The following is a 13,029-nucleotide window of genomic DNA, read 5'->3' on the forward strand; positions in this document are numbered from 1 at the left end:
GGAGATTTACTGTTCCTTCTATTTTTAAGCATTTGGGAGGCTCTCGGATACTGTATTATATGGGGGGACAATATAATTAGCTACATGGAAACCAGCAGTGTTTTATTGTTTGTTCGTTTTTTGTTTTTTTTAAATATGCAGTTTGACCTGGCTCCAGCTCTTCAGATAAGTTTGACCTATTAAGGGGCGCTGATATCCTCCCCAGAATAATACATGTTGCAAAAAGGGCCTTGTATATCCAGAGAACAGAGCAATCCTCATGATTTCAGATGTTTAGGGTTAAGCCTCATTGACCTGTAGAATTTTTTGCTAATTTTTAATAAACAGAGCAAATGCTTTTGCAGATTATGGCTTAAAGATGACTTCTAAAATCACAATACATAAGTAGTTTTTTTACTCCTCCAGGCAAATCTCATATTTTTAATGTGTAGTTAATGCTTAGGTATAACAGTGATAAGTTCTTTATCAACACAGATAGAGAATATTGCTCATTCAACAGGCAGTTTTCATTGACATTAATAATAAAATGTTTACGAAATTGCTGTTCCCAAAGCTTTGATCCCAAGATCTGAATTCTTTGTATCACATGATGCAATGAATTGTACCAAGCAGCCTTACAGAAGGTAAAAGATCCAAGGCAATATTTAAACAAGTTACCTGATGCTATTTTTCATTCCTGGCACCCTTCAGCTGTGTTTGTTCAAAGGTAGTAGTGTATATGTTTGATATAGATCCAGGCATTGTCACTGGCCTTCTCCATCAGGTTTCCAAGTGACTTAATGACCCTGGTTTACTGGGAGGAGTGATCCTGTAAATGTGGTGGCTGTTGCAAGGACTAATGTTAATAACATTTTTGATTTTTTTTCTGGATCTTCTCAAGAGTTCAATACAGGGAGTCCTCGGACTTATGACACAATTCATTCCTCAGAATTGCGTTGTAAGTCAAAACTGCTTTTCCCATAGGAATCAGTGGTATGAAGGGGGGATTGGTTCCTGAACCAAGGCTTCATACGTGATTTTTCACCACAGTAACCCAGATTTTTGTACTAAATGAATTATAGATGACTAATGTTGCAACATCAATGTATTTACTGAACACTGTATTTTGTAAACAGCATTCAAATAATCACACAAACTCACATATGCTGCCCAGAGTGCAGGCAAAACACAGGCTCAGAAAGCCAGGAAGAATGGCATACATGCTGAGTCTAAGCAATCACTGTTCATGCTTTTTGATTGGCTGAGCCTGGGGCTGGGAGCCAATCAAAAATAAGTGGAAACCGGACCTGGCAACAAGCTATCTTGCTGCCTCAAAGCCAATCAGAAGCGACCCCTTCCAGCTCCATATCACTGTAATGCAATCAGGAAGTGATTTCAAGCAACTTTATGGAAATCAAGCATCATAAGGGTGAAACAAGTGTTGTAGGGGCGAAATGGGCAGTCAATTGAAAAGTGTCCAACGTAAGTTGTGCGTCGTAAGTCCAAGGACTCCCTGTATCTAGAAAAATGGCATAGTAGCTGGTGGAATGCACATTATCAATCATACAGCAGGACACTTCCGTACAGCTGCTGTCATGGTGATAATTCTAGCGTGATTTAGGATAAAGCTGACAAAGGGGGCAATTTTTGCTGTTTAGACGCAAAACCAGGAATGTGAACAGTTCCAGGAAACCATTACAAAACATAAAACATACCCAATGTGGCTTACCTTACAGGTTGCTGATTTCAATGAGGGACCAAAGTGCTCCTTGATAAATCTTGAGACAGAAGATATATAAATGACAATAATGTAATTCCCTTCTCTCTTAGGCTAGAGAGAATTCTGTTAACGTGCTTGTCTGTATTAGAAAAATAATCAGCTATGCCAGATTGAATCCCTCGAGATCTCTCTTCCGAGTGACTGTCGGAAGAGGTTCAGTAATTAGTTCAGTTTAAAAAGCATTTGTTTAAATATTTAAAATGCTTAGTCTAACCTGAGTAACTGTGTAATCTTTCTGTTGTAAGCCCTTTGTTTCCTCAGTCTTTTCTTTCTTTCTGTTTGTTACCCCTGCTTATCATCATTATTATTATTTGATTTGTGTCAACATAGTGCTTTGAAGCCCCAGTCTTGTACCGTGACCCCGCTGTACTTGGTGCTATACAAACACAGAAACAAAAGACAGTCCGTGCCCCAAGCTGCTTAGAATCTGAGCAAAACTAGATGGTAAATTAATTGATTGGGACCTTCTTTGTAGTAATATTTATGACTTCTGCTACTACATTTACTGCTGCTACATAATATATACTCTACAGCTGCAGCAGCTACAGATCTCAAGAAGGGTTGAGGCCATATTGGGCTAGGAAGTGTACATACATGGATTAAAACAGTCCCTGCCTTGAAGAGCTTAGTCTAAGAGAAGACCGATATAGACCAACAAAAAAAGCAACTTGCCAAAAACACAGTACAATTTTTCCTCAATTTTGCCATATAATAAACCCACTTTCCCTACCAATTTCCCTTTTTCCAGCTGTCAGTCAAGGTTTTAATGTGTCCTTTTAAGCCCCTAGCACAGATTTGAGAACTGTAAAACAATAAATACTAATGTCCTGTCATTCAGACTCATTCATCTATCGATCTTTCATTTACAGCCGATATTTTTAAACGTGTGGCCAGTGGTTCATTTGATTTAAATTATGTAACATCAGTGTTTTGAACAATATTCAAGCTTACAATTGGTAAGTGTTAGCAGCAGAACTGGATTTCTTTTTGACTGAAGGTTGGGAGTGAGCGAGCTTGCTTGGATCAGTTTCTCCTCTGTTTAGGCATCTGAAAATCACAATTTTTATCCCATTTTTTGTTGCAGTGGTTATGTTTGTGAATGTTTCTATGCAACTTCTTTAGTGACCACTATGTACAGATGGCGTTTAGTGAACGTAGTAGTAGTGCAACTCCCTCTTGTGGTCAATACTGAACCTGTTACATGCAAGTGTAATGCAGTAGAATTCCAAATATCCAAATCGCTTCTGTGATTAAAAAAAAAAAGGCTTGGATAATTGGGAGTCAGTTAACATGAATTCTGTAGATTCGGGAGATATGCTGACAAGTTAGATGTTTGGACACTGAAGGTTTGGCTTCTGAGGGCTATAGTTCTTGTAAGATCTACCTGATTTAACCACACATCTGGTTGTTGGGTTGTAATTCTGTACCTGGCAGAGGCAGGAATTTAACCAGGAAAGAAAAGTATTCTGTTCATGTTGTTATACCACCCCATTGCTAAACTAGCTGATCATTTAAGAAAGGAAGAAGTGAGCTTAGCAGGAAATGAAGAGTGGAGTTCACATTTCTGTACCCCCAGAAGTTTTGGGGAGTTTTGGACAGCACTCCTGTAGGTGATCTCAAGGTTGTTTTTTTTTGTTTTTTGTTTTTTTAAAAGAATCTGAATGAATGGAAGGGATTGTCTCATGATCTAATGAAACAATTTTTGCCTTTGAAGATGCTTTTCTAATGTTCCATACATCCAGAAATAATACCTATTTTAAATCAGTTTTGTTGATGTGTCACAAATGTATGCACTATATTTAGCACAGAAATGTCTTCTAAACAGTTTCATGCTGTATTGCTTACAAAATGCAGTGATTGAGTTGAAACTGTAAATAAATCTTTTTGTAATCTGGGTATTAATTTCATGTCAGAACAGAAACAGATTATATGAAATGGAAGGCAGCGCTTTGAATAGCTAAATTTTTAAGATTAGATAATACCGAAGTTCATAGCTATTTAGTATCTTATCAAAGCAAGTACAGCTATTTTTTTTTCACATGGTGAAATTCAAATTGCTAATTGAATTTCTTTCCAGAATCATGCATGTCATTTCAAAAGTCAGTTTTTTCATTGTTGAAGACAGCATGACAGCGCTTCAGTGTAGACACTACCTATGCTGGATTCTCTTGGCCTAGGTAATCCACCTTCCTAAGAGGCAGTAGCTAGGTTGACGGAAGAATTATTCCATTGACCTAGCGCTGTCTACACAAGGACTTAGGTCTGCTTAACTATGCCACTTACAGGTATGGATTTTTCACACCCTTGAGCAATGTGTTATGCCGACTTAATTTTTAAGTGTAGACCAGGTCTTAGCCAAGTGGAAATGTTTCTCTGTCTGGGTGCAATAGAAATGTATATTCTCAGAAGCTGCAGGTATTCCTCTTATTCTTGACTATCTTCTTTCCCCCAAAACAGTGGGTTTGCTCTTCAACTCTTTGTGGGTCCACTTGGCAGCAATCAGTATGTACCACCCAACTTCACATAGTTACTCAGTTTTTGCTCACCCACTGACTACTAGAGTCTGGAAGAGTCTAATCAGACTCTGTCCTCCAGTAAGGAAACCTACTCCTCAGTGGGACTTAAACCTTGTTTTTTCAGTGCTTGTTTGCTTGCCATTCTAATCCGTGGCTAGATGTTCCATGTCTTGCCTGACTGTGAAGGTTGCATTCTTAGTGGCCATCACCTTAGGCAGGAGGGTGGGAGAGCACTGATGACAGATCTGTCTTATGTCATATTCCATGTCTCATTGCATTTACATCCTAAGTCGTTTAAGAGTTTCACCTGAACCAGTCAATTCACTGACCTGTCGTTTTTTGGTTTTTTTTCCCCCCCTCCCCATTCCACATGCATCTGAAAATGTGAAACTTCATTCCATTGAGCATGACAAGCCATAGTCTTTTATCTACAAAGGATAAATCCAGTGAGAAAGAGTTTGAGGTCAAGCTCTATCCTCTGAGGATCCCTAAATGGATTTCAAGTGGTATCTCATTCTATGAGCTCTCTAATCTTCCTCTGCTTCGTTGGGTGCAGGCTCATCCTACAAGAGCACAAGCAACATCAATGACATTGCTTCAGGAAATACCTCTCCTTGACATTTGCAAAGCGGCTATGTAGAGTTCCATCCACACATTTGCAAGGCATTATGCTTTAGTACAGGACTCCCGATGCATCCTTTGGAATGGTGGGCCTTCAAACTGCTCTGCCTCCTGTATCCTCGCACCCTCCTCCTACTTGAGTACTGCTGGTCAGTCACCCACAGTGGAATATACACAGGGCCCAGCAGTCCATGAAGAAGAGCAAGTTAGTTACTTTTAATAATTGGAGATTCTTCAAGTTATGTGATCCCTATCTGTATTGTTCTACTTGTCCTCCTTCTCCTCTGCTTCGAATCATTCCTGGATCCATGTAGAGGAGGAGGATCTGGAGAGGTGGTCTGTCTGCTCTGCCCTTTATCTCCTCAGTTGGAGACATAAAGAGGGCAAGGGGGCATGCCGCGAACGAAGATTTCTCCTACTGGGGGCGCATGGAGCATGTGCGTACCCACAGTGGAATATGGATAGGGATCACGTATCTTGAAGAACCTCCAGTTACTATAAGGTAAATAACTTTCCCAGTGATATGTACTCTAGGAATAGCGCACATGTCTAGTTTTATTACCTTCTTCTTGAAGTACAGTTTGGGGTGTAAAAAGCTAAATGGTGCCTGAGGAGGAAACTGGCGAACTGTGATAACTGGGCGAACAGTTCCTTTCTTTTGCTATTTGGGAGCATTTATAAGCAGGTTTTGGACACCAGTTTTTATTTCCGTCCCATATAGAATGTGCCAATCAGTGGATCCGGGATTTTTAAAACCAGATCAACAGCTACAGAATTTTAAGTGCAGATCAAAGACAGGGAAAAGGCCTAACATTGACTACCCAACAATAGTCGTCATCTCATTAGGCAATCATATTCGAGAACCAGGATGTCTTTGGTCAGAAAGACAATCCTGACCATAAAAACGTGTCCTCCAATGGGCAGTCATGATCTTTGCATTCAAACAGTAAATCTTTCCACTCAAATGAAGAAAATGAGCTTTCATTTAAAAAGCATGCCCTGGGTCAGGCACAGAAACCTAAAACACGAGACTAAAACAGACCATGTAAAGTCTCAATATTTTTTCCTGTTACTTTTTGTCCTCTGTATGTAAAACACATCTTCAAACCACAAAGTAAAACAATAATAAACTGCAACTTTTGGAGTATATTTAACTGGTGTTCATTTAAAGAGTGGATTGTGTATATTATGGTTCTGAAAATTATTTAAAAATGATTTTGATAGCATGTCTTTTATACAGTGCCAGCAGGTTGTTTCCCCCCCGTTTCTTTATCATCTAGGCGTGTCAGACTGTTTTTAGTTCTGCTTTAAATTATACAGTTTCCTTAATGGTTTAAAAATACTTCAGCTGAAGGAGGGTCATGGAATAACTAACACCAAGAATCTGGAATCCCGTGAGTCCCAAGAATTGGGCCATTAGAGTTCACCATGGGGTCCCAAGGGCTTTAACTCCTAAGCAGGACTTCTTATCTCCAGTGGGGAAAAAATAAAAATTGGCATCCATTATTTTACAACCAGTTTAATACTTTTCCTTCCCATTAAGTTTGGATCACTTGATTATTGGGAGACGGCAGACTTGTAGAATTCTACTTGGGAAAGAGAGAGGGGAAAAAAGATCTGTCCGCTGATGATTAGTTTTAATTTCACATCTTTTTTGCCACTCAAAATAGGAGTAAGTGATGAGGGTCCCTCTTATGCTGTAGAATAATTGCTGTGCTGAGAAAAGTAGTGATAAAACACATTTCTTGAGATGTGGCTGCCACTGTATCCTTCATGATTTTCTTCATTTTAAATTTTGTTGAAGTTTTGAACTTTTTCAAAGTATTTGCTAGCTTCATATTGTGTAGTTATAGTGTCTTGTGATAGAATTATTTGAATTCCTACTCTTAGCTATACTGCCATAGTTATTTATTGCCGTATCAGTGAGTTTGTTTCCCTTTGCTTTATTACTAATATGGGAAATATCTCTTTTTACAGGTAGAAGAAGGCTGGTGGAGTGGAACACTAAATGGCAAGTCAGGATTATTTCCTTCAAACTTTGTAAAAGAATTAGAATTGACAGATGATGGGGAAACACAAGAAGTTCTGGAGGACACAGGTAATAATCCATCATATTATCTAGAATACAGTACCCTTATCACAGTAACTTATACCAAGAATTTAGTTTTGGAAAGCTACAGCAATAGTGAAAGGAAAGTTATGTAGATTGTGAGGGCAGGGACTATCCCTTTGTAAAGCAAGTAGAATTCTGGCAATACCGGGTTTGAGAGAACCTCAATAATTTGAGAGAACCTCACAAAAATGTAATTACATTTTTTCTTATGTCTCCAATCACAAAATTAAGGTTAAGGCCCTGATCTTGCAAACACTTAAGTGCATAACTTCAGTGATAATAGGAGTATTCATATGCTTAGAGTTAAGTTTTAGGATTGGGACCTAAAATTATAATTCCTTCATATCAAGAAGTAAGTATTTGGGTTTTTTTATTTTTCTCACCCTATTCTGACAACCATGACACTGCTGGCTAGCACTAAGGGTTTAACCTGAATGGATTTGGTAATAGGCCTAAAGCAATATAAAGGTATCAGTAAATTTGCAATACTTCACATGGAGTGTTGAATTTTAGGAGGAGGGGATGCCGGATTCTCTGGTTGCCATTAGCAGTAATGTATGATACATCCCCATTATGCCGTGTCTTGTGTCCTTGATGAATTTCCCTTTTTAATATTACCAACTTCAACTATTAACTCATCACTTTAGGATTACATCAGATTTCAATCCTTTGTGGTTATGGTTTCATGACCAGGAGAATGGCAGAAGTAGACTGTAATAGCTGAAAAGCATCATAATGTTGATAGGGACTCCAAGCAAATGTATGGTTTATAGGAAATGCAATGACTTAATCTAGTTTCTGTAAACTGTAATTTAGAGAAGGCTTTACAGTTTGAAGAAGAAAAACTGGCTCATATAGAACACTGTTTGTCCACAGTGATATGCAAGGTGAACAAATCAGTACTAAAAACTGATCTTAAGACCTGTTGTTTTTGACAGCTACATAGTGATCAAAGAAAAGAGAGCATTGCAAAAATTTCAGTAGACTGTACTTTAGCTGTAAGGGGCTCTGAGCTTTTAGTTTCTGGCAAGGTGGTGCCTAGAGCTGGAAGAGAGAATACGCTAATGTGGGGAATATTTCTGCGGGTTTTGCATCAGTGCTGGAAAAGTTATCAGAAGCAGGACAAAAGTGTGAACTGTTCTGAGCAATTCAGGAATTAGTTTAGCAGCTGTTCTGTGAATCAGGACTAAAGACTAGTTGGTTTAAAAATAGCTGTTAAATTCACAAATCCAGTGTCTGTACTGTGAAATTATGTTTTTCATTTCCAAACATAGTGTTCTGCATAACTTGCAATGAAAGCCTATTTTCTGGTGGTAGCTATTAAGGATCTGTTCTTTTCAGAAATGCTGAATGTGTAACTACATTTGGAGTTGCAGGTGCTCAGCACTTCTGAAAATCATGTTCCCAATAGCTACGATGCATTATATTTTGAGCAACATTATTTTTTTTCTTCCCTGTTTGCCAGAGACAGCAACAATTGAGTAAGCCCCCCATAAGGGTGTGATCCTTTAAGACTAACATGCATCTTGTAGCCTAGAGGCTTCCTATCAGTGAGAAGAAGAGCTGGAGGGGAGTGCTTTTGTAGATGGGTATTTCCCTCATAGATGCACAAAGAGTAACATGCTTAAAGGAAGGTAGGGAGAAGATTAACGCCAGTTCTCAAATGACCAGTTCTCAAATCACAGTTGCAGGAGGGGGAGTGTTCCATCAGAAATGGAACACAGCAGTTCTGAGGAGTTCATACATACATACGAGCCCCTAGAAAGAGCTCGAGTTGAAGGGCTAAAGTTAAATGATATGAAAGGGTATTTTGAGTTTGATAAATAATTGGAGTTTTAAGTTTCAAATGACTTTTATTTTTCCCATGCATTCTTCAGGTAGAAAGCCAGTTTGCTTGTAAATACTAGTGTGGGGGTCTTTTAAGCTAAAACATTTAAAAGCAGCTCCTTGGTCAGGGGTGGGCAAACTACGTCTGCGGGCTGCATCTGGCCCTCGAGCTCCTGCCGGGGAACAGGGCCTGGGACTTTTCCCACTCCAGCACTCCAGCCGGGAAGCGGGGTCAGGGGCTTGCCCCACATATGCGGCTCCCGAAAGCAGTGGCATGTCCCCTCTCCGGCTCCTACGCGTAAGGGCAGCCAGGGGCTCTGCATGCTGCCCCTTCCCCAAGGGCTGCCCCCACAGCTCCCATTGTCTGGGAATCATGGCCAATGAGAGCTGCAGGGGTGGCACCTGCCGACAGGGCAATGCGCAGAGCCGCCTGGCCACGCCTCCGCGTTCAAGCCAGAGTGGGGACATGTCGCTGCTTCTGAGAGCTCCTTGAGGTAAAGGCCACCTGGAGCCTGCACCACTGACACCCTCCCGCCCTCCGAACCTCTCGGTACCAGCCAAGAGTACCCTCCCAACCTTGAACTCCTCATTACTGGTCCCACCCCAGAGCCCGCACCCCCAGCCGGAGCCCTCACCCCCTTCCACACCCCAACCCCCAATTTTGTGAGCATTCATGGCCCGCTGTACAATTTCCATATCCAGATATGGCCCTCGGGCCAAAAAGTTTGCCCAACCCTGTCCTAGGTCTTGAATTCCTGACCATCAGCTGCATGCAACTGTAGTGACATTCATTGTTCGCAAACAAACCACGCGGTTCCCTTAACACCATTTTTCAAAGTTTTTTTTAATCAGTTGTAAATAGTGCACCATGTAACAACGATTAAAGTTGGACAGCTGCATCTGGTGAACTGAATGATGATGAAAAGTAACATGAAAATAGAATTTAGATACTTTTTTAACCTGTTCATAATTAACTCTTTAAAAATAACAGTAATAATTAAAGTAAAATTGATTTGAGTTATTTTCATCAGTTGTTTGAGGTCTGGGGAAAGCTTAAATTAGTAGCTATGATGGGAAACATCCTTTCTTTAATGTTTAATTAGGCCACAATTGCCCTTTTGCTCCGGCTGTCCAAACATGGAAGAATTAACTGTGAGGTGTTCTGCAGTACTTCTGAGTTGAGTAGCTACTGCTGCTGACAGCAATAACACATGCATAGTTCGTTACACCATGTAGAAATAAAAATACTCAGTCAAAAAGATGCAGGAGCATATTTCATCAGAGCTGGTGAAAAATGTACAGCTGATGAAAATAACAGATTGCCTTCCTGCCTGATGTTTGAGAAATCAGGCCACAAATCAATGATCTGATTTCTTGATGGCGGCTAAGGGTTACCAGTACACGTGTCAGGTTTCAGAGTAACAGCCGTGTTAGTCTGTATTCGCAAAAAGAAAAGGAGTACTTGTGGCACCTTAGAGACTAACCAATTTATTTGAGCATAAGCTTTCGTGAGCTACAGCTCACTTCATCGGATGCAAGTGAGCTGTAGCTCACGAAAGCTTATGCTCAAATAAATTGGTTAGTCTCTAAGGCTAACCAATTTAAGGTGCCACAAGTACTCCTTTTTGTAAGGTGCCACAATTGTAAGGTGCCACAAGTACTCCTTTTCTTTTTTCAGTACACATGTGGTGCAGAAATAGTGTCATTGTAAACTGCCTTGAAATGCTTCTTAAAATCATAGAATATCAGGGTTAGAAGGGACCTCAGGAGGTCATGTAGTCCAACTCCCCGCTTAAAGCGGGGCCAATCCCCATTTTTTGGCACAGATCCCTAAATGGGCCCTTCAGAACCTTACGTTTAGCAGGCCAATGCTCAAACCACTGAGCTATCCCTCCATCCTAGACGTAGTCTCTTTCTAAATATCTAGCTAGCAGGAAATGTGTGAACTTAAGGATGGAACTGCAATTCTAAGGTCTATTGGGCAAGACCAATGTACATAAAGACATTTATACAAAGGAACAATTTTCTGATTTGATTTCCAGACTGTCTGATTAACAGTAATAGTGGCATTTATTAATTTATACATTAAAACCATTTTCTCTCAATTTTTCAGAGTCTCTTTTCACTGGTTCTCCCTCGCCTGTGGCCTCTCCAGGGAACGGAAATGAACCTGGAGCTGGACCAATAGCACAGCCAAAGAAAATCCGAGGAGTTGGGTTTGGAGATATCTTTAAAGAAGGTTCAGTGAAACTTAAAACGAGATTATCCAGTAATGATTCAGAGGAGAAAAAGCAAGATAAGGTTTGTGGTGGCCCATATTTGAGCATGTTGTCTTGAGAATCCAAATTAAAACCATATTGTTAATATCTTTAATTTAAAAAAAAAAATTACCTGGTAATTAGAGCACCTTCTGTCCTAGGATCTTACAGATATAAATGCATTAGATCTCTCAACACTTCCATGAAGTGGTTTAACAACCCTATTTCACGAAGCGGGAAACTTGAGATACAGAAAAGCAGATGGAATATCAGTGTATAGCAGAACTAAAAAAGGGAATGCACGCCAGTCCTGTGCTTTTTGAAAACTAATATATATTTCAAGTAAGCGTCAAAAGACAAAGTACAAAAGTGATGGATACCATCCATTCAAAATGATCACTAGATTGTCACAAGGCAGAAGAGAAGGAAAAAGAAAACAGAAGAGAGGAAAAAGAAAACAGTACCTTCTAAACCAGATGATTATCTGATTAGTATTCTATATGTACACCACCTCCTCCTTACCCCACTAATGATACGGCTCTGCCCAAAGTAGTCATCAGTGAATGTAAAGGGTTTCAGTGCTTATCTGTACTTTATTTGAACCTGTTTGATCTTGTATTTTCACAAGAACAGGCTTTTTTGTGAGACTTCCTGATTTCAGTAGTAGAAATAATGAAAATGTCCTTTCTCATGAGATTTTTGTACTTCTGCTTCTGATGCAACCAAGAAGTGCAGAGGTGCATGAATCCTGTAATTTATATTTTTAAAAATCTAAATTGATTCTGAAACAACCAGCGCTCAGGATTGAGTCTTCTATCTTATTTGGTTTGATTGTTGTAGTAATAGGCAGTAGTGTACTGAAAGGGAAAAACTCTGCAATTAATGTTGGACTAAACATCTGGTTACAGTACACAATGGAAAATATTTTTTGCTCTCCAACCATATTTTTGTACCGTTCAAACTTTTTTTTATATCTCATTACGTTTCAAGTATTGCAGCCTTAACATTGTTCATAAAAAACCATTGCCTTACCGATCAGGCTAGTGAGCCCTCTAGTCCAGTATCCTGTCTTATGCCCTGAATCGTGCGTGTTTATATCCCTGCCAAAATTTTAAATCATTAATAATTTTTTATATCTTCATTGTAGAGGAAGGAGCGTCCAGTGCTTTGGGTGCTAGCATGGAACTCTGCAGACCTGGTTTTAAATTCTCTGCTCTGCCACAGGCTTCCTGTGACTTCGGGCAAGTCCTTTAGTCTTTCTGTACCACAGTTTCCCACTTGTAAAATGGTGATACTTCACCATCTTACATGGGTGTGACACAAGACATGGGTGAGGATAAATACATGAAATATTTTGTGGTACTTAGCGATTGTGGGTAGTAATTTTATTTATGAATATAAATGTCCAGTCCTTTTTATGGATCCTGTTGAGTTCTTGGCTTCGATGTGACCTGGTGACTGAGAGTTCCAGAGTTTCTAATGTGCCACAAGTACTCCTTTTCTTTTTTACCTGTGTATTGTGTAAATAATAAACAAGGTTTTTTGTAATCAGTTTGCCATTCCTGCCTTTATATTTTCATCTTATGCCCCTTTCCCCCCATGTATTATGAGAGAAGATGCATGGAAGTGCCTGATCTTGCTACATCTAACTCAATTCAGTTTGGTAAGGGGCTGGCAGAGGGTAAGGGAATATGTATAGTTACTTTGGTGTGGAATTTATTTTGATATGATTGAGACTTCCACCACTGTTCATCAGTGCTGAGAGGCTGAAGAAAACCTCTCTGCTTAGCATTTGGACAGTGTCCTAGGCAAACAGATTCTGACAGAGTTTTTAACTCAGATTTGGAAAAGCTCAGTTAAAATGTTGTCTGGTTGAATCCACCTGAGAGTCAACAATAAAATGAGAGCTCTCCATCCTAAACTGTTGTGCACAGT

The 13,029-nt window shown here is 39.7% G+C and overlaps 1 protein-coding gene across 2 annotated transcripts in view; it reads left to right on the top strand.

Annotated features, from left to right (window-relative positions):
- Nucleotides 1-13,029, top strand: part of CD2AP (CD2 associated protein) — a 163,268-nt gene that overhangs the window by 88,975 nt on the left and 61,264 nt on the right. For both annotated transcript variants that reach the window (XR_007355981.2, XM_048845674.2), the window contains exons 5-6: nucleotides 6,874-6,994; nucleotides 10,950-11,137. Coding sequence is in view for 1 of the 2 variants with exons in the window: in XM_048845674.2 (XP_048701631.1) it covers nucleotides 6,874-6,994; nucleotides 10,950-11,137 (309 nt within the window). In the remaining variant the exon portion in view is untranslated. The remainder of the gene's footprint in view (nucleotides 1-6,873; nucleotides 6,995-10,949; nucleotides 11,138-13,029) is intronic.

Source organism: Caretta caretta, chromosome 3 (assembly GCF_965140235.1).
Source record: "Caretta caretta isolate rCarCar2 chromosome 3, rCarCar1.hap1, whole genome shotgun sequence".
Classification (NCBI taxonomy): Eukaryota; Metazoa; Chordata; order Testudines; family Cheloniidae; genus Caretta; species Caretta caretta.